The sequence below is a fragment of the Lipophrys pholis genome, assembly GCF_963383615.2.
Source record: "Lipophrys pholis genome assembly, chromosome: 20".
In the NCBI taxonomy this organism is placed as follows: Eukaryota; Metazoa; Chordata; class Actinopteri; order Blenniiformes; family Blenniidae; genus Lipophrys; species Lipophrys pholis.
Window position 1 is genome coordinate 4,562,853 of NC_137648.1, and position 22,382 is coordinate 4,585,234.

At 42.3% G+C, this 22,382-nt stretch overlaps 1 protein-coding gene across 1 annotated transcript; it reads left to right on the forward strand.

Moving 5' to 3' along the window:
* The first annotated feature begins 4,453 nt into the window (after window positions 1-4,453).
* On the forward strand, window positions 4,454-11,368 carry LOC308125317 (neutral cholesterol ester hydrolase 1-like). Its single transcript, XM_080488970.1, has 5 exons — window positions 4,454-4,669; window positions 7,398-7,620; window positions 8,300-8,369; window positions 9,269-9,440; window positions 9,650-11,368. Exons 1-5 carry the CDS (start codon window positions 4,532-4,534, stop codon window positions 10,271-10,273), a joined length of 1,227 nt encoding a protein of 408 aa, XP_080345096.1. The 5' UTR covers window positions 4,454-4,531; the 3' UTR covers window positions 10,274-11,368.
* Window positions 11,369-22,382: the final 11,014 nt, after the last annotated feature.

Genomic DNA, 22,382 nt, shown 5'->3' on the forward strand with positions numbered 1-22,382 from the left:
AATCAGTAATTGACATTCAAAGTTTAAGTGATGAAATTAATGTTTTGCAGTAAAAGTAAAAATTCATTCAATGCATATAAAACAAGAGCATTAGGTTTGAACTCTTTTTGATGTCATTTATCATGTGGAATTTGGATGAGCATATATCTTAACTTTTGATTACAGAATTTCCACCGGCAAATCTCATTAGACATTTAATACATGCTCAATTTTATCTTGTAGGCAAAAACACGACAACTACATTAAATATTGTGGGCTTGCACAGAGCTTCATGTGTCATAGAAGGCTGAATTAGTAAGCAAGTTCTTTTGCTAAGCTTTAAAAATACATTTATATTGCTTATATGTCTATATCTTTACCTATGCAATTTCCCTCCACTCAAGGACTGAGGCCTCATTCACACTGTAGGGAAATGCGACCCAATTCGGGTGGCCCATATCTGACCTGTTTTGTGGCCGTGTGAAAGCTCCAACTCTGATTTTTTTCACACCAGACCAGGCGGCCTGGGTCTGGTGTGAAAAAGGCTTGGAAAAAAAAAAAAAAAAACTGAAAAAAACCACTCATGATTGAGGCCTGGGTGTCTTTCTGCCTTTTTGCTGAGGAAAATTACAAAATAGTGTAACATCTATGCATGTTTGCTGAACCACTGAAGTGAGCTGACTCGAGCAAGAGCACTGAACATCTTTTGAGCTCAAGGAGCCGGTAGCAGCTATTAGCACTAGCGTGATGCTACTAGCACAGATAGCTGCTTTTAGCAGTAGCAGCAGAACTGCTTTTATCACAGGGCGATGAAAGTGGTTTCTGTGATATACAGTATTTATAAAAGGTACAGTTAGAGTAGCAGCAGCACAACAGTGACATTTGTTTTCCTCTCTGCAGCTGGATGGCTGTAGGAAGAATGACTCAATGAGCAAGTTAATGAAAGTGATTACTTGAGTCATTCAGTAAAGTGACTTGTGGGTTTTGAACGAGTCGCTCAAACTCGCACATTAGTGTGTGCCTGTCTGGTTGGAGAATTAAGGAGTGGCCCAGTTCTGTTCAGTAATAAAGCAGTTTTCCAGACAAGAAACTCATCCTGCTGGACACAATTGTAACACACAGTGACTGAGAAGTAACTTTAATCTAATTACTGGTTTGGAAATATTGCATTAGATAAGTCATTGAAAAAAAGTAGTCAGAGTGTAATGCATGATCAGCGTCACTGTTTGTACCACATAAGTGGGTTTGGGCCCCCCCAAAAGAAATATTTTATTGTACTGCAGTGTGAACGAGGACAAAGATCAAACCAAACACTGCACGAGTTCAGCTGGAGCAATTCTCATTCATTTAAAACACTTTTGCACTCAATAGCATCTGACCAACTTTTGCACGATGAGGCCATTGTGTAGTGTAAAGTTCCTCAGCAGGAAATAAGTATTTTAAATAACTTCTTAATCAGGACAAGATTCAAGTGAAAACACAATTTGACACATCAAATACAAAAGGACACATTTTATTTCCAAAGTAAATGCATTTCATCAGCAGGTTCCGTTTCTTCAGTGATGTAGCACCTACAACAAAAAGAAAATGCACAAAATGTTTCAGTTACTGTTCAGATGTTGTACCTGAAAGAATGTGCCAATAACTTACCCACCTTATTAACCTGAACCAATCCCACAAAAGTTAAAATTAGGTCAGGCCAAAGCATTAGCCAATTAACTGCTTTGTCTGCCGCGGATTCTTATGATGGAAGCGCCGCCAGTAGAGTGGCCGCTTGACCTGAAAAACTGGACGTTTGATATGGCGCTGCAGAGTCTTAGGCTTGAAAATTGGACGATGGAAGCGGTCAACAACGATCTTTGGTATCTTGGGCAAGTGCTTGAGCAACTGGGGCCCCTGTGGGGGCAGCTTGGGAAACTGGGGTCCAAGGTACTTCTCAACTGGCATGCGATGGTACAAACCTTGGGGCAGCCCATGATGGGAGGGGTGCTGAGGTTTAGGATGCACATAGTCATCGGGCAACTCATTGGACATCTGCGGAGCTCCAGGATGCATATAGTTGTGGGGCTGTGGAAGTCCAGGGTGCACATGCTTGTGGGGCAGACCGTGGTAGGGGGGCTGTGGAAGTCCAGGGTGCAAATGCTTTTCAGGCAGCCCGTGGTAGGGGTGCTGCGGCCCATGGTGCACATGCTTGTCGGACGGGCCATCGTAGGGGTGCTGCGGCCCATGGTGCACATGCTTGTCGGACGGGCCATCGTAGGGGTGCTGCGGCCCATGGTGCACATGCTTGTCGGACGGGCCATCGTAGGGGTGCTGCGGCCCATGGTGCACAGGCTTGTCGGACGGGCCATCGTAGGGGTGCTGCGGCCCATGGTGCACAGGCTTGTCGGACGGGCCATCGTAGGGGTGCTGCGGCCCATGGTGCACAGGCTTGTCGGACGGGCCATCGTAGGGGTGCTGCGGCCCATGGTGGACATGCTCGTCGGACGGGTCATCGTAGGGGTGCTGCGGCCCATGGTGGACATGCTCGTCGGACGGGCCATCGTAGGGGTGCTGCGGCCCATGGTGCACATGCTCGTCGGACGGGCCATCGTAGGGGTGCTGCGGCCCATAGTGCACATGCTCGTCGGACGGGCCATCGTAGGGGTGCTGCGGCCCATAGTGCACATGCTCGTCGGACGGGCCATCGTAGGGGTGCTGCGGCCCATAGTGCACATGCTCGTCGGACGGGCCATCGTAGGGGTGCTGCGGCCCATAGTGCACATGCTCGTCGGACGGGCCATCGTAGGGGTGCTGCGGCCCATAGTGCACATGCTCGTCGGACGGGCCATCGTAGGGGTGCTGCGGCCCATAGTGCACATGCTCGTCGGACGGGCCATCGTAGGGGTGCTGCGGCCCATAGTGCACATGCTCGTCGGACGGGCCATCGTAGGGGTGCTGCGGCCCATAGTGCACATGCTCGTCGGACGGGCCATCGTAGGGGTGCTGCGGCCCATAGTGCACATGCTCGTCGGACGGGCCATCGTAGGGGTGCTGCGGCCCATCGTGCACATGCTCGTCGGACGAGCCATCGTAGGGGTGCTGCGGCCCATAGTGCACATGCTTGTCGGACGGGCCATCGTAGGGGTGCTGCGGCCCATGGTGCACATGCTTGTCCGACAGCCCATGGTAGAGGTGCTGCAGCCCATCTTGCTCATACTGATGATTTGGCGGGACATGCTGGGGTACGGTTACATTCTGGTGCATCCTTGGCTGCGAAGAATAAAGCAGGGTCTCAACAATTGCCATTGGGCTTTAGAATACACTTGTAACAGGAGAAAGTGCAGAAGTATTTTGTAGCTACTTGCCTTAACAACACCTCGATAAGAATAAAAGATATGAACAGGTCCAGATGAAGCATCATCTGCAGCATCCATGCTACTTGTATCTGGCACAGCTCGGTATTTTTCAACATTTTCAATTCTGGAGACTGAAAGTGAGATATTTTAGCCCACATTCATTTAATTAGCCAATAAACAGTTTTCAGTAGATATTTACCATTTCTTTGATGTCCTCCAACAGCTAACAAGGATAACAGCAACCATCTGGACAAAACATACAAATTACATCAGGTTGTGATCATTATATGTCATTGGCATTAATTACTTAAGTTCTCTGAAGTTGTACCTCAATTGCAACCCCATAATGTCAGCTGCAGTCAACAACAAAGTCAGTCGGACAGAGACCCAGCCACTGAGGTGTCTTTTGTATGGTCCCCGCTCTTTAGGACTTAATTGGATGCAGGTGTGGGTAGTTGAAGAAAGGTGTGTCCAGTGAAAGTTCAACCACTTGTGGGGTGTGGCACTGAGTGTTGTGGCAGAAGATTTCACAACCATTTCCTTTTTGTTAATGTCAAAATTTTTATCAATGTTTTTTCAAAACCAATCATAGGTCTGCTGATACCGCTGCCATAAATCCATACATTTGGTGTTTTTTCATGCACTCATTTGCTGCACTTACATTTGCAAAGCTTTCAATCTGCTAAAAGGGAGATATCCTTTCAAATGTTGCTTATGCTCTGTAAAAGGGCCTGAAATGATTGTATCATATTTGATGCTATAGAAATAAAACTGAAATGTATTTTGGGAGGACAAGAAGTTAGCAGAAATGTGTCAGTAATGGCTTTTGTAGTCAGACAAAATAAACCAATTAGAGAAAGACTGTTTTTAGTTGTCATAACACACCTTTAAAATGTATGTATTTAAAGTAATAACATTTAATTGTCAATAAAATCTGGTTAGTGAAGAATTTCAAAACGGTAACTGGCGCTTTACTTAAAGACTACATTTCCCATGAGCGGTAAGATCGTGCAACTTTAAGCCCTTCAAAATTAGGCGAAAACACTTCCTGTCTCATCAAAAGTGCGTCACAAACGTCGCCAGTGAGTTTTATTTTGAAGTCGGAGTCCCTCCTCCGTGTCCCGGCGCTTCCTGTCGGAGACACCGACAGCTGGTGACCTGTGGCGGCGGAGCCTCATGTTGACGTTTTCCTCCGACAGGTACACTCCGCCGCGATGAGGCTCCGACTGGCCGGGGCTGCACTGCTGGCGGCGGCCGCCGCCTACTACATCTACCTGCCGCTGCCGAACGGCGTGTGCGAGCCGTGGAAGCTGATGCTGCTGGACGCGGTGTTCCGACCCACCTTGTTGGCGGTGAGAGCCGGGGGATGAGCTGATAGGGAGCCGGGGATGAATTGACAATACTCTTAATATTTATTTAATTTTGTAATATTTTTTTTTAAGTTACCAATTTTTTTCAACTAATTCAATTTACCTGTATAAGATATTAATTTTCAAGCCACATTGATATTTAAAATGTACAGCATTTACACAAAGAATGAACTAAATAGCTGGGGGAAAAAAAGGCTTGAATGATAATTAATATTCAGTCAGTATTTTAATATATACTGTATTGTGATAAAAGTTCTCAATATAACATGAGAATTGAACTTTGTCATTCAAGGTTGATTTACATTTTTTGACTTGATAGTCTTAAAGGACAACGTCATCTTATAATTGAATAATGTTTCCCATTTTATGTGATAAGATATCACCATGATATATATTTCATCATCATATAGTAATTTAATACGTTGCACATCTTTCACATTGTCATATCTAAATAATAATTTTTAGTTTTTTGATCAAATTTCTCAATATAACATGACATTTTTACTTCACAACATCACATTTGTTGTCAAATGTAACTCTTGAACATAATATTTTATTAAGTGATAAGATAAGTTTGATATGTGTAACTTATACCATGAACAAGTTTACGCTGGGAGATTTTATGTAACCGTCATAAAGCTCAAACATGATGAAATGTAATCAAATTGTCTGTTATGATAAAAAAAAGTCCTGATATACAAAAACAAATCTACTTTATATTGAGACATTTTTTCATATAGGTAATAACATTCGACTTTATATCCCAAAATGATAATTTCTTCTCATCTTATAGTGTAATAAAGTTTGATTTATTATTCATTATGAGTCAATATCACACATAACTTTCGCATGAATGCATTACATGCACATATTAACCATAACATTATGACCACCTGAGTAATAACCTTTAAAAGTGGAAACAACAGCTAAAAAGGTAATATAACATATATCTAAATTGTACCTGCGTCACTTCATAAGTCCAACCTGATATTTTGTATGTATGGCAATTTTTTGGGACGTTTTCTTTATTTCAGATAACGAGCATGTTTTTCAGCTCCAGACACATTTTATTTGATGAAACATCGGGGAAACGGCTCTTTTGATTATCTCGGTTGCAGACCCCTGATATAGATGACGGGACCCATGGTTTTCCAGCAGAATGTTATAAATCATCACACTGCTGAACTGACTCACCTGCTTCCCATAATGCACCCTGGTTTGCATGTGTTGACCCGGTTCATCCACCCGATTCATCACACCAGACCACCGTCTTCCAAGCAGCATGAACAGCTACAGCTTGTCTATATGATTGGACTACACAGGCCAACCTTTCACCACACGTCTGCATCACTGAGCCGCCTGGTCCGCCTCTTTTCCATGACCTCTGCAAACCAATAGCGCCTCACAAGAGCTGCAGGGTTCGAGTTTGAACTTCTCGAGCAAAATGATGACTTCCTGCCAGATGTATCCCTCCCACTAACTGACACCAAGCGAATCAGTGTCTCTCACTTCACCTGACAGTCGTCGGGATGTTATGGAGGTCATGTTATGTTATGGAGGTCATGCAGGAGGTCATGTTATGTTATGGAGGTCATGCAGGGGGTTATGTTGTGTTATGGAGGTCATGCAGGAGGTCATGTTGTGTTATGGAGGTCATGCAGGAGGTCATGTTATGTTATGGAGGTCATGCAGGAGGTCATGTTGTGTTATGGTGGTCATGCAGGAGGTCATGTTGTGTTATGGTGGTCATGCAGGAGGTCATGTTGTGTTATGGAGGTCATGCAGGAGGTCATGTTGTGTTATGGTGGTCATGCAGGAGGTCATGTTGTGTTATGGTGGTCATGCAGGAGGTCATGCAGAAGGTCATGTTATGTTATGGAGGTCATGCAGAAGGTCATGTAGTGTTATGGAGGTCATGCAGAAGGTCATGTTGTGTTATGGTGGTCATGCAGGAGGTCATGTTGTGTTATGGAGGTCATGCAGGAGGTCATGTTGTGTTATGGTGGTCATGCAGGAGGTCATGCAGAAGGTCATGTTGTGTTATGGTGGTCATGCAGGAGGTCATGTTGTGTTATGGTGGTCATGCAGGAGGTCATGCAGAAGGTCATGTTGTGTTATGGTGGTCATGCAGGAGGTCATGTTGTGTTATGGAGGTCATGCAGGAGGTCATGTTGTGTTATGGAGGTCATGCAGGAGGTCATGTTGTGTTATGGTGGTCATGCAGGAGGTCATGCAGAAGGTCATGTTGTGTTATGGAGGTCATGCAGGAGGTCATGTTGTGTTATGGAGGTCATGCAGGAGGTCATGCAGGAGGTCATGTTGTGTTATGGAGGTCATGCAGGAGACCCTCTCGTGAACTCACAGAAGCTCCAAGAGAAAACTTGTGAGAACATTTGAACCTCAAGCATGACTTTTTGTTTTTTTTAGTAGGTGTATGTGTGCAGGAGGTGAAACTGTTGTTGTCTTTTTAGACTCTCACACCTTCCTCTCATGTGTCAGTACAGTTCAACAGGTTCAGACACACACACACACACACACCCTGCTCACTTTGACACAAAAGAAGGTTGCTTGCATGTAGCGATAACAGGTTTTAAGTAACTTTTAAGTACAAAGAGACGTCTTGTCTTCTACCTCAGGGTTTGGGCTCGTGACCTTTCACCTGTAGGTTGACTCCCCGCCCTGCTTACAGTCACATGTTCTGTTCCTCCAGTGTGAAATTGCTCATCAGCTGGGCCTGTGCCACCGGATCCACGTGTTGAACCGGCTCGTGTACATGGTGGAAGACGTCGACGCCCGCTCCTGCGCCGCCGTGCAGGTGACCGACACCCTGCTGGGCGGCATCCCAACCCGAGTCTTTCACCCCAAGGGCGGGGGGGAGCTGAAGAGAGCGGTGCTTTATTACCACGGGGGAGGATGGGCTCTCGGCAGCATGCGTGAGTTTCACTCACCTGTTAACTTCTGCAATGTCGTTTATTTTCACTTTGATATGTGTCGAAAATTGAGAGCTGGAAAAGTGAGGCGATCTTAATAAAACTTTGAGGTTGTTTGCATCTTGTTTTTGTTTGTATTTCAGAAATCGTCCCAACCTTTTTTTTGGAATTATTTGGATTTGGGCCCTTTAAGACCTGCATTACACAGCCTGTACTTTTATGTATCACATACAATTTGTTAACATCACACAAAGCTGGAGGTTTTTGGTAGTTTGTGCTTTTCTTACCAATCGAGCTTTTCAGGTTAATTTCGGTTACATTTACTGACGGCAAAAGAAAAAAGTGGGGACAATGTGTAAAATGCAAACAGGATGCAAAAATCTATAAACCTTATTAAGTACATATGTTATTCAAAAGACTACCACTTAATTTGAAGCGTTGTCTCATTTAAAAATAGTTGGATCAGAGGCAACAAACAAGAAAATGAATTTTTATGTTTTTGGACCGACATGACAGTTTTACAAATAAAATCTAATTGTATGATTTTGTGACTTTAGCCCAGAAGTTTTCATATATTTTTATATAATGATTACTTCAAAAAAAGGAAATACTGTGTACATTTGACTGCAGAAAAATAGATTATCATTTCCCTGTTTTGACACCGAGTCTCTCCTCCTCACAGGGATGACCTCTTTCGACTACGTCTGTCGGACAATGGCTGAAGATCTGGACGCCGTCGTCATGTCCGTCAAGTACGTTTCAGATTTAAGAAAATAGCTTTCCTCAGTTTTAAACTGCACGTAATCGATGCTTACGATTGTACCAAGTTTAAAAGCAAAGGGCCGGCAGCAGTAGGCTGGTGGGGACGTTTCCTGACAGGATAATTCATTCATTGTCGGAGGAATCTTTTGAGGTCACAGTCTGTGAAATCGGCAGAATTGACCTTGGATTTGCTTCATATTTTGAGACAATGATGTCCATGCAGCGGATACTGCCCTGTAAACTTTCTGAGGTTTTTAAAACACTTACTTGTAGCAGCTTTTTAACCTTCAGTGGAGCACATGTGTTTCCCTTTCCACAAATGTAGACAGAAGAATCAGTCTGCAAGTACGTGTTCAGACTGAACAAAAAGAACAACATGTACAAGTAATGTGTCTCATGATCCTTCTAAAACAGCAGTTCATTTGTTTTATTTTGGGATGCGGCAAATTTCATACAACCAAGATGGATTTTAATTCAAGAACGTGGCTTTCGAGGCGTTTAGCATCAGGAGACATTGTTAAAATGTTTTTATTTTTTTCAAGTTTCCTAAAAATATTGAAGAATTTACTTATTTTGATTGAAGTTATCGAGCGTGTGACATTTGAACATTAGGTGGCAGCAGTGAGTCACAGCAGATCTCAGTTAATCTTCAGTGCAGCTCGTTTGAAGCTTTTTACAGTTTGATTTATGGTAATAAATATCAAAAGCTCCATCCTGTGTGAGGTTTCCTCTTCAATCTGACCCGTTTGTGCCTGGACTGAACGCAGACTGGACCAGGGCCGTCAAACATGAGGCTCGTGGACCAAAAGCACATTGAGGCAGCTGAAGCTTTGAAAAGCTGCTTCTGATTTAAAAACTGACGCTCTTGCAAACGTCTCGGCGGCTACAGTTACCGTCTGGTTCCAGAGGCGGTGTTTCCAGATCAGTACGAGGACGCGATGGCGGCGGCGAGGGCCTTCCTGTCCCAGGAGGCGTTTGAGCGCTACGGCATCGACCCGGAGAGGACGTGTGTGTCTGGGGACAGCGCGGGGGGAAACCTGGCTGCTGCCGTGTCTCAAGGGGTAAACACACACACACACACACACACACATTTAGGTCTAACACGGTGGTAACCAGATGACTGGCTGAGGCGAGGGAGGGCAATGCAGTAGGATTAAAATAATCCCATATCTGTTCAGAAACGGGCCGGATTACTGAGCGTGAGAACTCAGCATTCTTTGAGAAGTTGGGCTTTAAGCTCTGGATTGAAGCTTTGTGATTTTGTGCGCAGCTCGCCGTAGACGACACCCAGCAGGTGAAGTTCAAGATCCAGGCTCTGATCTACCCGGTGCTGCAGACGCTCGACTTCCACACGTCGTCCTACCAGCAGAACCACGGCGTGCCCATCCTCTACCGCCACATCATGATCCGCTTCTGGCTGCAGTACCTGGGCGGAGACTCCTCCCTGGAGCCCGTGCTGCTCGCCAACAACCACAGCTCCCTGGACGAGCCGGCCGTCACCGCCGCCATGCGCTCCAGGGTCAACTGGACCGCCCTGCTGCCGCCCACCGAGCGGGCGAAGCCCTTCAAGCCGCTGGTCAGAAAAACAGGGACGCCGGGCGTGGTGGGCAGGCTGCCCGCGCTCACAGACGTGAGGGCAGCGCCGCTGCTGGCGGAGTCGGAGGTCCTGAGCAGGACCCCCAAGGCGTACGTGTTGACCTGCGAGTTCGACGTGCTGAGGGACGACGGGCTGATGTACGTCAGACGCCTGCAGGACGCCGGTGTGGACGTGACCAACGACCACCTCGTGGACGGCTTCCACGGCTGCATGGTGTACTCCCGCCTGCCCATGTTGTCGAGCGTCGGCTGGAGGAGCTTGAAAAGCTACATCCGCTGGCTGGACCAGAACCTGTAGACGAGCGCGTCTGCTTGGAGCCACCAAAGAAGAAGAGCAGCCGAGGTCCAAGACCTTCGAGCTGAATGTGCAGGGAAAACCAGAAAACGTAGCTTTAACTCAGAAGATCACAGGTTTGATCCCCTGTGTGGGCGCTGCTTTGGACTGTCCAATCCTGATCCTGGAGATCCTGAAAATCTTGGTGGCCCTCCATGTTTTCCTCCTCCAACACCCCTGAATCTGATGGTGGATGTGTCTTTATGAAGCTCTGCAGAAAGTCTATTAAGAAGCTGATCAGTAGATCAGGTGTGTTGGTGCATGGCCTCGTCTGGTGGTGCGTTCAAGGAGCTGGGAAATCAGAAACTCATGATTTTTTTCCTTAATCTACAAAAATAGCATCATCGTCATCATCATCAAAAAAAAAAAAGCCCAAAACTTCCCTTTCTGTAGGAAACTTTACTTCCCGCAGCCAGCTCGTGAACGCGCCGCGAACATGACTCTCCTGGACCTGGATTGGACGTCTCTGCTTTAGAGAACCGAGATCGAAATGCACTGGATCTGTAGATCTGTGCTCCAGCTGACAGAAGATAATCTGACAGAATCATATAGTCAGTTTTTAGTCTTTTAAAGATAAAATTCACTGATTCCAGATCAGTAAATATGAACATTTGATAGTAGGTGGGATCATTCTCAGAATAGAATAATATGGGGGGAAAAAATACAATTTTATTTTTAAAATAGATAAAAATCATATTCTGTTAATTCCACAGGGTTCCCACATGTTGCCTGTTAAATTATCAGATTTTCCCAAAATATTTTCATCATATTTTGACCCCCTATTTCCAGGATTTGTTCAGCACAACACAAATTGGCCTATTTTAACACTTGGAAGCAAATAAAATCCTTTGTGTAAATATTTCACCCTAAAATCAGATTCGGTTTTATAACAAGATGACGAATACACAAAAATTCAATATTTAAAAATGTCAAACTTTTGGACATGTGCTACAAACGTCTTTCTTGAAGCTGTTCCAGTTTCACTAGTGTGAGTAAAATCAAGGAAAATTGTGTTTTCTTGTTTGATAATGTAAAACTTGCCGAACGTTTGATAGCTGTAAAACTAAAAAAAAAAACAAAATACATATGCTTGTTTTCTACGACGTTCGGAATTTTTCAATTTATCAATGTCAGACTGGCTTGTTATTCATTTTAAATCTGTATTTTACCTGCAACGTCCTGTGAAAGCATGAACACTATAAATCAAGTCAGTTTATCATAACAAACCCTTTTAGGGTTTTTTTTTTTTTTTTATAAACACAAAACTCTAAACATAACAAAATGGTTTTTTTTTTCGGTGATTATTTCCAGGCCTGGAAATTTTAAATGTTTTCCAGGATGTCACTGATTGTGGGAACCCTGCTTGTGACAAAAGTATATTTGTGTAATTCAATGCAAAGCTTTCAGACGGAGGTCGTCTGCGAACGACTTATTGTTTAATCCTTATGAACCAGCCGCTGAAAATACTGCAAATTCTATTACAGCTGCAGAGTTATCAGCTCGCTAAGTCCTATAAAAAACACTTTCAAAGAGAAATGTATAGCAGATGACCTCAAATCTGTCAGAACACTGTGAATAAACTCCACTTGACAGTACCGGAGGGATTTTTGGACGTTCTCACTGCGAAAAGAAACCTGAACCGCTGACTTTTGGCTGCAGTAAAGTACAATAATTCAGAGAGACGTCCAAGGAAGAAATGCCACAGAGCTCCGTCTGCTATTTTCATTCACTGGGACCTGCTTTTAACCGCGTACTTGGCTTCGTTTGATCATCATCTCTGGATCATTTGTCTTCAACACTATGGCACCAGAATCCCAAAATACTGGACATTAATAACGACCTCGGAGCGCAAACTGACCCACCTTTACATTATGTTACTGAAATTTCTGCTTATTGGCGCCTCAATTTTAAACTCGTACTTATATCACTAATATAACTGTTACTGTAAGTTTGGAATATAAGTTGGCCAAAGAATGCTTCATAAACTTCCCTGGTGGTAGTGTAACGGTGTTCTGTTGTCATACAGTGACATCTAGTGGCCGTAGGTGTTATTTATTGTATATTTTGATTTATAGGCGCTGAAAAAAAAAAGTGCAACTTGTATTCCGTAAAATGCGGCGAAAAGTAAGCTTTTGTGCCGTTATCTCCCGTAAAAAGCAAGTCTGTTACTATTTCACTAAACTCCTGTTTACTGGTGGAAGTAGAGAAGCTTTGCGAAGCGTGTCGCTTGTTATTAATTTATACAAGTCGTAGAGCTGTTAACTGATTTAGCATCAGTTCCAAATTTTTGAGAATTTGGGTGTATTTTTCCTTGCGTTCTCTTCTATTTTTTTTTTTTTTTTAACTTGTTTTAACTAAACTCTAAAAGAAACTTCACTAGTATTAGAATTGAAAATGTGTGTGTAGTTACATAAATGAAGTGTTGCACTTTTTGGCAGGTTTTCGAAGGGAAACGCTCCAAACCTCTTTTTATGCATCTGCAGACACTTTGGAATCTAAGTATGTGATGGACACACGTTATTTTGGTCTTTTTGAGGCATCTGTGCACACTTTCTACATAAAACGGTGGATTTATGTCCGTGTCTCCCACTGCACACGAGGAATGCGATTCCTAACCGTCATGCCACGCAGAACACTGGAAGCATTTTTTTCATTCAGCTTCTCGTCGGGTTTCTGGAAAGAATCCTTGTAGGAGTGTGTGTACTTCATGTATTGCAGCTTTGTGAAGACGCTGGCAAGAGCAGTGTCTGTCATGCTGCCTCCAGTCTGAGTTTTCTCTCTTTTTAATAATGCACTGGAACTGTGATGACACAGTGTCGATTGTGTGTCGTTGGAGAAAGTGTGCCAGAGTTCACATAATTGTGGACTATGTGTTTGAGCGTGTCCCCTCGGCCCCCCGACCTGCTGCACCGACGACCACGAGAGCTGTGAAACTCATGCGAGAATTACTGTATCACCACCGGAGTGGAGATCCCCAGTGGACTATCGGGTTCCCCCGCCTCATCCACCCCACCCCCTCCTCCGCCCTCGTGTTGGCTCACAGAGTTTAAAATGAGCTGTCAGACGGTTTTGGCTCAGAAACGCTTGAGCAGTGTGGTCACTTCATGACTTTCAAGCCCAGAAATGTTAACACTGAGATTTTCCTCTAGAATCCTACAAGTCCAGATTTGATTGCTTCAAAAGTACAATAACGTCTCGTGTAATGTGACTTTTGTGCACTGGGTGGCAGCAGTGAGTCACTGTTCCTCAGCTTTTCAGCCCTTTACCATTAGTTTTTGTGGAGAGCTTCAAATTTCTCATTCTCTTGTCAGAAACGGAAATCACTAAGAAACAAAATCACTAAGAAGCAGATGGATTAATAGTAAACAGTGATAGTTTTGCTTTGTGTCCGTATAAAGCTAACAATTCCAAGTAAAAAAATTATGATCTGGCGGGACAAATGTGCCTACAGATGCAGTATTTTCTTTTATATCTGTTCTTCTGTGATAAATAGTGATTCTATTGTATGAATAAGTGTGATAGCTCCTGTAGGGTGTATAAATACTATAAAGACCATGTTTTATTGTCTGCTGGGAAAACTTTAGTGCTTTATGAGGAGCAGTGTGTTGGTATTTTATTAGTGCTGTATTGTATTTAAATCATAAACTGGATTTTTCATTATTACTACCACATTCCAAAACGCTTTACTGTGAATGTAAGGAGCTTTTTTTTTTTTTTTTTCTTCATTGTGAGAGTTCTGTTGTGACGCTTATCTCATTCCATCCAAAGAAAGTCTGAATGCTGCTCCTTACGACGTCCGTCTGAATGTGTTCTGATCTGATTATTTAAGAGAAATGACAATAAAAGTTGGTTTAAAAAATATAAGGGTATTTCTTTCTCCAGTAAAATCTTTACTTCGTGCTTGCTTTTGCTGTTGTGTTGCGGCTTTTGCTGTTGTGTTGCGGCTTTTGCTGTTGTGTTGTGCCATTGGGCCGTCTGGGCCTTCGTACATTTGCCTGTGATGTTGTGGTAAATAGGTGTTAGGATTTTATCTATTGAGTTTCTGTACAACTTATTTATTATTATCGCTAAAATTTCTAAATATCACATCATGGAAGCCTCAGGAAGGCGCTTCTGAAAACGATAACTTTGTGTGGAATTTACCAAAATAAAAGCTAAACTAACCAATACGTGAGTAGATTCCTCTAAATAACTGAATACCCTGAATTTACTCAAATGAAGTAAATCGCTTGTCCTGGACTTGGTCGTGTGTTTTAGAAGACGTTTCTATGCTTTTAGAAATGTTTTCTACCTGAATATGAGATCATGCACAAAATAATACGACTTTAAACTTATTACGTGGAATTTGTAGAATTTAACAATGTCGGGAATTTTCCTACATTTTTTCCCATCTAAATACTTTTGATAATTTTGACTGTGTTAAAGCTTTTAAAATGATTTTTTTGCTAGAAGTTTTATTTTTAGGAACATTTTGAAATGAAGTGTCTTGATCTCGTCAATCATACACATTTTTTTTTTGATGCATTTGAAGCCAAAACATTTTCCAAACTTAAAACAAAGACGACAATGAGCGTGAAGGGGAAAAAAGAAAACTAAATAATCTAATTTCCTATGAAAGTTTCAGGAAATAATAAACTAACTGTAAATACTTTCAGACCGATATTCCGAACACTGACATCATTAACTTAATAACATACGTACACATAAATACAGTAAAATATGAAGAGAAGAAAGAGAATCTACTATATAAAAAAGTGGAAAAAAAGACCGATCTTAATGCTCGTGTGTGTAAAGCATTGCCTGGGACATAAATACAAAACTAGCCTTTTTTGAATTTCCCAAATTGTTTTATTTACTCGTTTATTCCTACATTTGTCATTTCACATCCTCCGTAGATACGTGTCCTTGTTTTATTTTCCTGGTATTTAATGAGATTGTCTTGGCTCTCACAATAAAAGTGTGACTCAGAAGGTGGCGCCAGATCTCAGCTCAGAAGCATCTGTACATCAGCTGTGAGAAATCTGCAGGGATCAAGTGTTTCTTTTATTCATGTTTTATCTCAGAGTTTTATGAACATTGTAAAGTTTTATGGGCTCTCTCTGATGTATTAACTACGGTGGCCCAGAAGGGCCAACAACACAACACAACAACAAAAAGTCGCAACACAACAACAAAAGTTCTAAAAAGTTCTCCGACTGCTGCGTTTAGCTTTTGTTATTGTGTTGTGGCTTTTATTGTTGTATTGCGACTCTTTGCGTTGTGTTGCAGCTTTTGTTGTTGTGTTGCGGCTTTTGGTGTTGTGTTGTGGCTTTTGTTGTTGTGTTGCTGCTTTTGTTGTTGTGTTGCGGCTTTTGGTGTTGTGTTGCAGCTTTTGTTGTTGTGTTGTGGCTTTTGGTGTTGTGTTGTGGCTTTTGTTGTTGTGTTGCGGCTTTTGGTGTTGTGTTGCTGCTTTTGTTGTTGTGTTGCGACTCTTTGTTGTTGTGTTGTTGCTTTTGTTGGTGTGTTGTGTTGTTGGCCCGTCCGGGCCCCCGTAATTAACACCTCTGAGATGTTTTCCAGTGTTTTTCTTCTCCTTTACGATTCTGACCTGAGCTTTTTAAATGAGCAGTCATACAAACAAATAAATCCCAATAAAAACACACAAAGTCTGTCATCCTGGTGAAGATGAGAAGGGTGATTTCTTCTCCGCACCGTAAAATCCCGATGGATTACTGGTTTCATCCTTCACTTCCTTCGTTTCTCTTGTTCATCAAGTCAAAACCTGCAGAGAGAAAAAAAAAAAAAAAAACCCCGCCAGACACCAGCAACATGCCTGCAAGGTCATGTGATCCACAGGTGAACAGACCTGACAAATGTGTGTGTGTGTGTGTGTGTGTGTGTGTGTGTGTGTGTGTGTGTGTGTGTGTGTGTGTGTGTGTGTGTGTGTGTGTGTGTGTGCACTCATTATGGAGCCTGGATGTTCACTCTGCCGTTGTTTTCCCACAACCATGTAATCCCGCCTCAGAAGGGTCGATGTCGAGCGCCAAAGTCCTCATTTCAACCTCACCGGTGATCCTCACATCTGAAGGAGGTAATGTGGCGACGAGACCAAAGAAAATCAACCACATCTGATATAGAAACGTTTGCAGCCTCTGCGTCCAGTTGGTTCGAACTGAATCAGACCAACTGAGTGGCTGTTGTCCTCTAAAGAATGGGGGAGGGGCCCAAAAACACAAAATACAACATCAACATAACTCAACATAACTGGTTTAATATTAGTCTGAGTTTATCTCTGTTGGTCTGAGCTCTGATCTGATTCTGATCAAAGCTGTTCTATGGTTGTTTAAGACGCTGCTCGAGGCTGGTCTATCCAGTCCATGATGATTTAATGCTGGTTTGGTGTTGGTCTACATCAGTCTACGTTGGTGTATGGTTGTTTATTATGTTTGTTTAAGATAATCTGTACTGTCTATGGTGGTCCATTCGGCTCCTTGTTGGTTGGATATGGTTTATAACAGGGGTGTCAGTTAGAGTTTCGAGGACACACACATCCCAATTTCATCTTGAGTGGACCGGACTGGTAAAGTAGTACCATGATAACCTTCAGATTTATAGTTACACATTTTTCTTTGTTGTAGTGCAGAGTGCATGTGATGAAAATGTCAAAAATTAGTAGTACAATCTCAACATGACGCCAGTTTTTAAGGACACTTTACTTTGATGGTTTGGCCGGATTGGACCCTCTTGCAGTCCAGTTTGGGCCCACAATCCTTATGTTGGACACTCCAGCTCTATGATGCTTTCTGCTGGTTTGTCAATGGCGGTCCATTCTGATCTCCATGCCTGCTGCTGGTCTATGCTGATTCACTGCTGGTTTAAGAGGGTTTTCTAAGTGAAATGCTGGTTTCTGCTGGTCTGATGCTTGTGGCGTTTCTTTTTTTAATGGTGATTTAAGATTCTGGTTCATGCAGGCCTCTTTTAATCTTTGCTGGTCTGTGTTGGTTTGTACCAGTCTATGTTCATCTGTGCTCGTCAACAACAACAAAAAGAGTTGCATGACAGGTTTTCTAAAATATCCTAATTAAAAGAATCCTTTGTTGACAGATTTGGGGCTCTACAGGCAGGTTGATTTAAATACTGTTTGTAGTTATATGTCACAACTATTTTACTGTCACACATAAGTTTTGTACAATATCATATTTTATCATTTAAATTTGTATTATCCACATGGACAATAACTAAGTTCTTTTCAAATAAAAAATTGTGTTTTCTCCTCAGGATATTGGATTTTCTCGCGATTTCTTCAGCTTTGAAGCTGTCGTCTGGAGGAACAAAGCGTTTTCAATGATGGATGACATGGACCATCGCCTCCACCACACTCTGGGCAGCCAGCGGGGAAGTTTTCCCAACAGCTCTGCTGCTATAAGAACAGGTACCGGAGATCACTCTGCACAATTCACTCTGCATTCACACCAACACTCATGCTGCTGCACACACTCAAGTTGTTGTTACACGTTGCACGGTTGCATGATTTGAGTTTTGTGTTGTGAATTTGAGGTTGTTTACTTCTGCCAGGATGAAAATGTTGTTAACAAGATACTTCAAAAACCCGAAGATGGATTTTGATGAAAAGAAAACTGGCAGACGAACATATAATGGGATCAGAAAGAAGTGATTCAATATCTGGTGAGATCATTTTCTGGATCCAGAAGAAAGCATTTGTCTTTAAATTTGTAGAGAAGTTGTGAATAGATTTCAATGTTTAATAATAATTACGTGCAGAAGGGGAAATGATTGCATTTTGTGAGAGATCTGGAGAACATTTTGGATAATAGATCCAGAACTAAGTTTATATGATCCAGATGTATCAGTGTGCTTGTGTACGATGGGGAGGGGGCTGAGGCTTCTTCTTGTTTTATTCACTTACATCACCCTCGATTTGTATCGTTATATAAGCCACTTGTATTATCATTTTATCGTTTTAACATGCTCCAAAATAAGACTCAATGTAACTATCCATCTTTATTAAAAAATTGTTGTATGAAGACAGGTCAGCCCTTCACTGTCGACCTGAACATGTCAACTATAATTAAATACCCATAAACGAACTCAGGTGACCCTTGATTTCTCAACGTTTCAACAGCATTCAGGACGCAGCTGTATCGTCCACACTTGATGGCTGCTTAAAAGTGACCTGATGTATCGCGAGCGGGAAGGAGCTGGGGGTCTGAAAGGGGTCCGACAGTCTCACAGTTTGCCCCCAGGGCCTAATTGTAGCCGAATCCATCCCGGCCTCGGGGGCCTAATTTGTAGACCTTTCCATGCAGCTCACAGAGGATAAAAACAGACATACGGTGCTCTACACTGGATGAAGGTGTGTGTGTGTGTGTGTGGGTGTGTGCGACCCTGCAGAGGCCTGAACCCCCCACCCCCATCCCCCACCCCCACCCCGCCGCCCCCTGGTGCTGCTCGTTAATCACCGGGTGCCGAGATGATCATTTCTAAGAAAAACAGAGCCGCCGGGAGCGAAAACAAACCGGTGAGAATGTGAAAGGAAAGCCGGAGCGGCGGGGAATTCATGAGGGAGAATGTTATCGCGGCGACTAAAGGTCATATTGTTCACTTCTTCCTGACAGAGAGAGAGAGAGGGAGAGAGAGGAGGGAGTGTGAGGCAATTTGGAGGGAGGAGGGTGAGTCTGCAGAAAAAGAGAGGGAAGGAGGACAGAGAAAGATTAGTAGGGAGGAAGAGAAAACCACAACGTGGGCCTCAAACTGCACCAGGACACATTTAACAAGTGGAGCCAAAAGCATTTGGACGTCTAAAAACCCTACATACTTATATTTTGAGCCGCATCAGCCTCCATTCCTCTGAAGAGATTACTGAGCGAGAAGATTCAGGCCCACAAAAGGTCAGATATCCTCTAAGATACCCACAAAGAGAGAGACAAATGGAACAAATGGGCGTGAAAAGATGTGAAATGATTGTTAACTGATGCAAAATGACCACAGCAAGACAAAGAAAATGAGCATTGCATGAAAAAAGAGACGACAAAGTCACGAAAATGCTTAAATAAACCAAATAAATCAAACACAATCTAACCCCAAAGAAAGTAAAACAAAAAGAAAAAATAGCTTTTGTGAAAACTTATTCAGAGAACAAAGAATTTTTTTTTACTTGGCAATTTACATAAAATGTCACTTAAAAAGTCATAAATCTACAAGGAAGATGTAAATAGATAGATAGATAGATAGATAGATAGATAGATAGATAGATAGATAGATAGATAGAAAAAAAGATGAAAAAATCCCCACAAAGAATCAACAACATGATGAGAATCACTACAAAGAGTTTAATAACGAAGGCAAAAACAACCACACAAAAAGTTCAAAAATATAATGAGAACAAAATTGTCTTAAAATATCACAAAAGAAACACAATATTTGTGTAAGAGAATAAATGAACTTGAACCATTTTGCAAAAAATTCCCACAGCTGAAGGCAAAATGACCGCAAGATGTGAGAAACAGCATCAATCATGAGAAATGAACACCAGGGCAAAAACAATTGTGCAGAAGATCTGAAAAAAAAAACTCCTTCCTGGTATAAAACGAGTGCTAATAGGTTCACAGCCACCAAACACACACATGAAATGCCCAGGGAGAGTTGTTAAAAACACAACAATGGAGTTCAGAATAAGCTTGAAGGTGAATAAAACAACTTGTAAAACTGAGAATGGGCAAAATTGGTACAAAAACAAACGGTTACAGACCTAAATAAATAAATAAACTAATTAACAAGAATACTACAGACACACAGTCGATCTGTATTTTGTTCAGTTCAGCGTTTCTTGTGGTCCTCCTGCTCCTGTTTCTAAACGTTTCAGGGGTTGTCAGGCTCGTTTGATTCCTTCTTCTTGTGTTGTTGTTTCTCAGTGGTTGTTGTTTCATACTTTTGTGGTCATTTTGCATCCGTCCAGGGTTCTGTTGTGTCTCTTATTGCACATTGACATCTTATGTGATTTGTTTTGCTCATTTGTTTCATACTTTGTGGTCTTTCTGCAGCTGTTGTTTATGTATACTGCAACCTGTTCTTTTTCATGGTGAATATGCAGTACTCACTCTTTCTGGACTTGAGTTTGTGAGTATTGATATTGCACATCTTTTTACAAGATTCTGATAATGTATAAAAGATTTATGTACTCGGTCAACTTCTCCTCCATGTTTATGTTTTGCTGTTATGACCTCTGAGATCTCCGTCATTATCATGTCAGCCACTTTATTAATGACCTGGAAAACCTTCAGAGTTTCTCCTTCATGAGAGCAGGGCAGGGCAGGGCAGGGCAGGGCAGGGTTTGAAGTTTACTTGTAATGACTCAGAGTGAAACGACAAGACAAACAAGACTCTGGCATAAATAAGAAATCAACTCTCCGGCTGGTTTTCTTTATAAATGTGCAAGAAATAAGCCTGTAAGATCGAACAGCCTCATTCGGTCTCATCCAGCTTCATGCAGTCTCATCCAGCTTCATGCAGTCTCACGCAGCTTCATGCAGTCTCATCCAGCTTCATGCAGCCTCGTGCAGCTTCATGCAGCCTCGTGCAGCTTCATGCAGTCTCATCCAGCTTCATGCAGCCTCGTGCAGCTTCATGCAGTCTCATCCAGCTTCATGCGGTCTCATCCAGCTTCATGCAGCCTCGTGCAGCTTCATGCAGTCTCATCCAGCTTCATGCAGTCTCATCCAGCTTCATGCAGCCTCGTGCAGCTTCATGCAGCCTCGTGCACCCTCATACAGTCTAATGGAGCCTCATGTAGTGTCATGCAGCTTAATGTAATGTCATGCAGCTTAATGCAGTCTCATGCAGCTGTCAGTCAGTCTCATGCAGCCTTGTGCAGTCTCATGCAGCCTCATGCAGTCTCATGCAACTTCATGCAGTCTCATGCAACTTCATGCAGTCTCATGCACCTTTATGCAGCCTCGTGCAATAAGGTTCTTTTATAGACACATTTTTTGTTGTGCTGTTCAGCTTTTTTGTTTCTAACTGTGGTTATATCTCTTGAATCAGAATATAGTTATAATGTACTGTGCATTAACAATGATAAATGTTGCAATATTATTAAAAGTTCATATTTGACATGTTGCTGACAGAAATAATTAGATTTAAATGCACAATTTGATCAGTTAGTTTTAGAATTAGAAAGAAACTGTACGTGAGCGATTAGTAACTTTATCTGAGTTTTCTATTTGTCAAACCACAAGTGAAAAAACCCTTTCATATATAGGGTGTTGAATATATAAGAAAAATGTGACGTTACTGCCACTGCTTTTTACACGAATTACTTATTAACCGATCACTGTTGTGAAATCAGTAGCTGGGTCACAGTTTAGCATCAGCAGTTATCGTGAGGACTAAAGTCAAAGTGTCTTTTTCCACATTCAAACAACAAATTTACTTATTTGCATGATGGCAAATGCACCTCAGCGGACTAATGTCTTACTGTAATGTCACTGCTTTTGGCAGTGGTTGGATTATTCTCATTAGTAATTCAGTTGCAGGTACAAGTTTTCCAATTGGCAACGTCCAACTACATCCATATTACTCAGCATCTTCCTCCAACTATAATTTTCAGCTGAACTTGAACTACTTGTTTATTTACTTACTGTTTGTGTTATCTAGGTTTATGATAGTTTATGAGAATGTGATTCATTGAAAAAAAAAAAAAACAACCCCACAGGATGCAACCCTACTGGAGAGGGTGCAGGATTCAATAAGCTTCCTACTCCTACTCATTAACTTGTTTTTAACTAATGTTCGAAATCAACTAAAGTGAACAAATGCATGAATGTGTCACAGCAACACTTCAATCATACAGCTATACGACCGTCATTAGGTCCAACTTTTAAAAGTATTTCTCCTACTTCTTGAAGAAATGATAAGTTAGTTGCACACTAATCATGTGTGTTCCTATTGTGACAATAACAGACGTGGTCAGCGTTGTGGTGCTATTTTTGGTTTGGACACAAAGACGAGGAGCTTTCTCATAACAGCAATAATTATATAGTACATTACTAAGCGTACGTGTCTTTTCAGAGGGAAC

Excerpts from the sequence above, each read along its gene's own strand:
- LOC308125317 (XM_080488970.1), top strand. The coding sequence starts at position 4,532 with ATGAGGCTCCGACTGGCCGGGGCTGCACTGCTGGCGGCGGCCGCCGCC. Across the intron at positions 4,670-7,397 it reads TCCGACCCACCTTGTTGGCG|TGTGAAATTGCTCATCAGCT; the intron begins GTGAGAGCCGGG and ends CTGTTCCTCCAG. Across the intron at positions 9,441-9,649 it reads CTGCTGCCGTGTCTCAAGGG|CTCGCCGTAGACGACACCCA; the intron begins GTAAACACACAC and ends TTTTGTGCGCAG.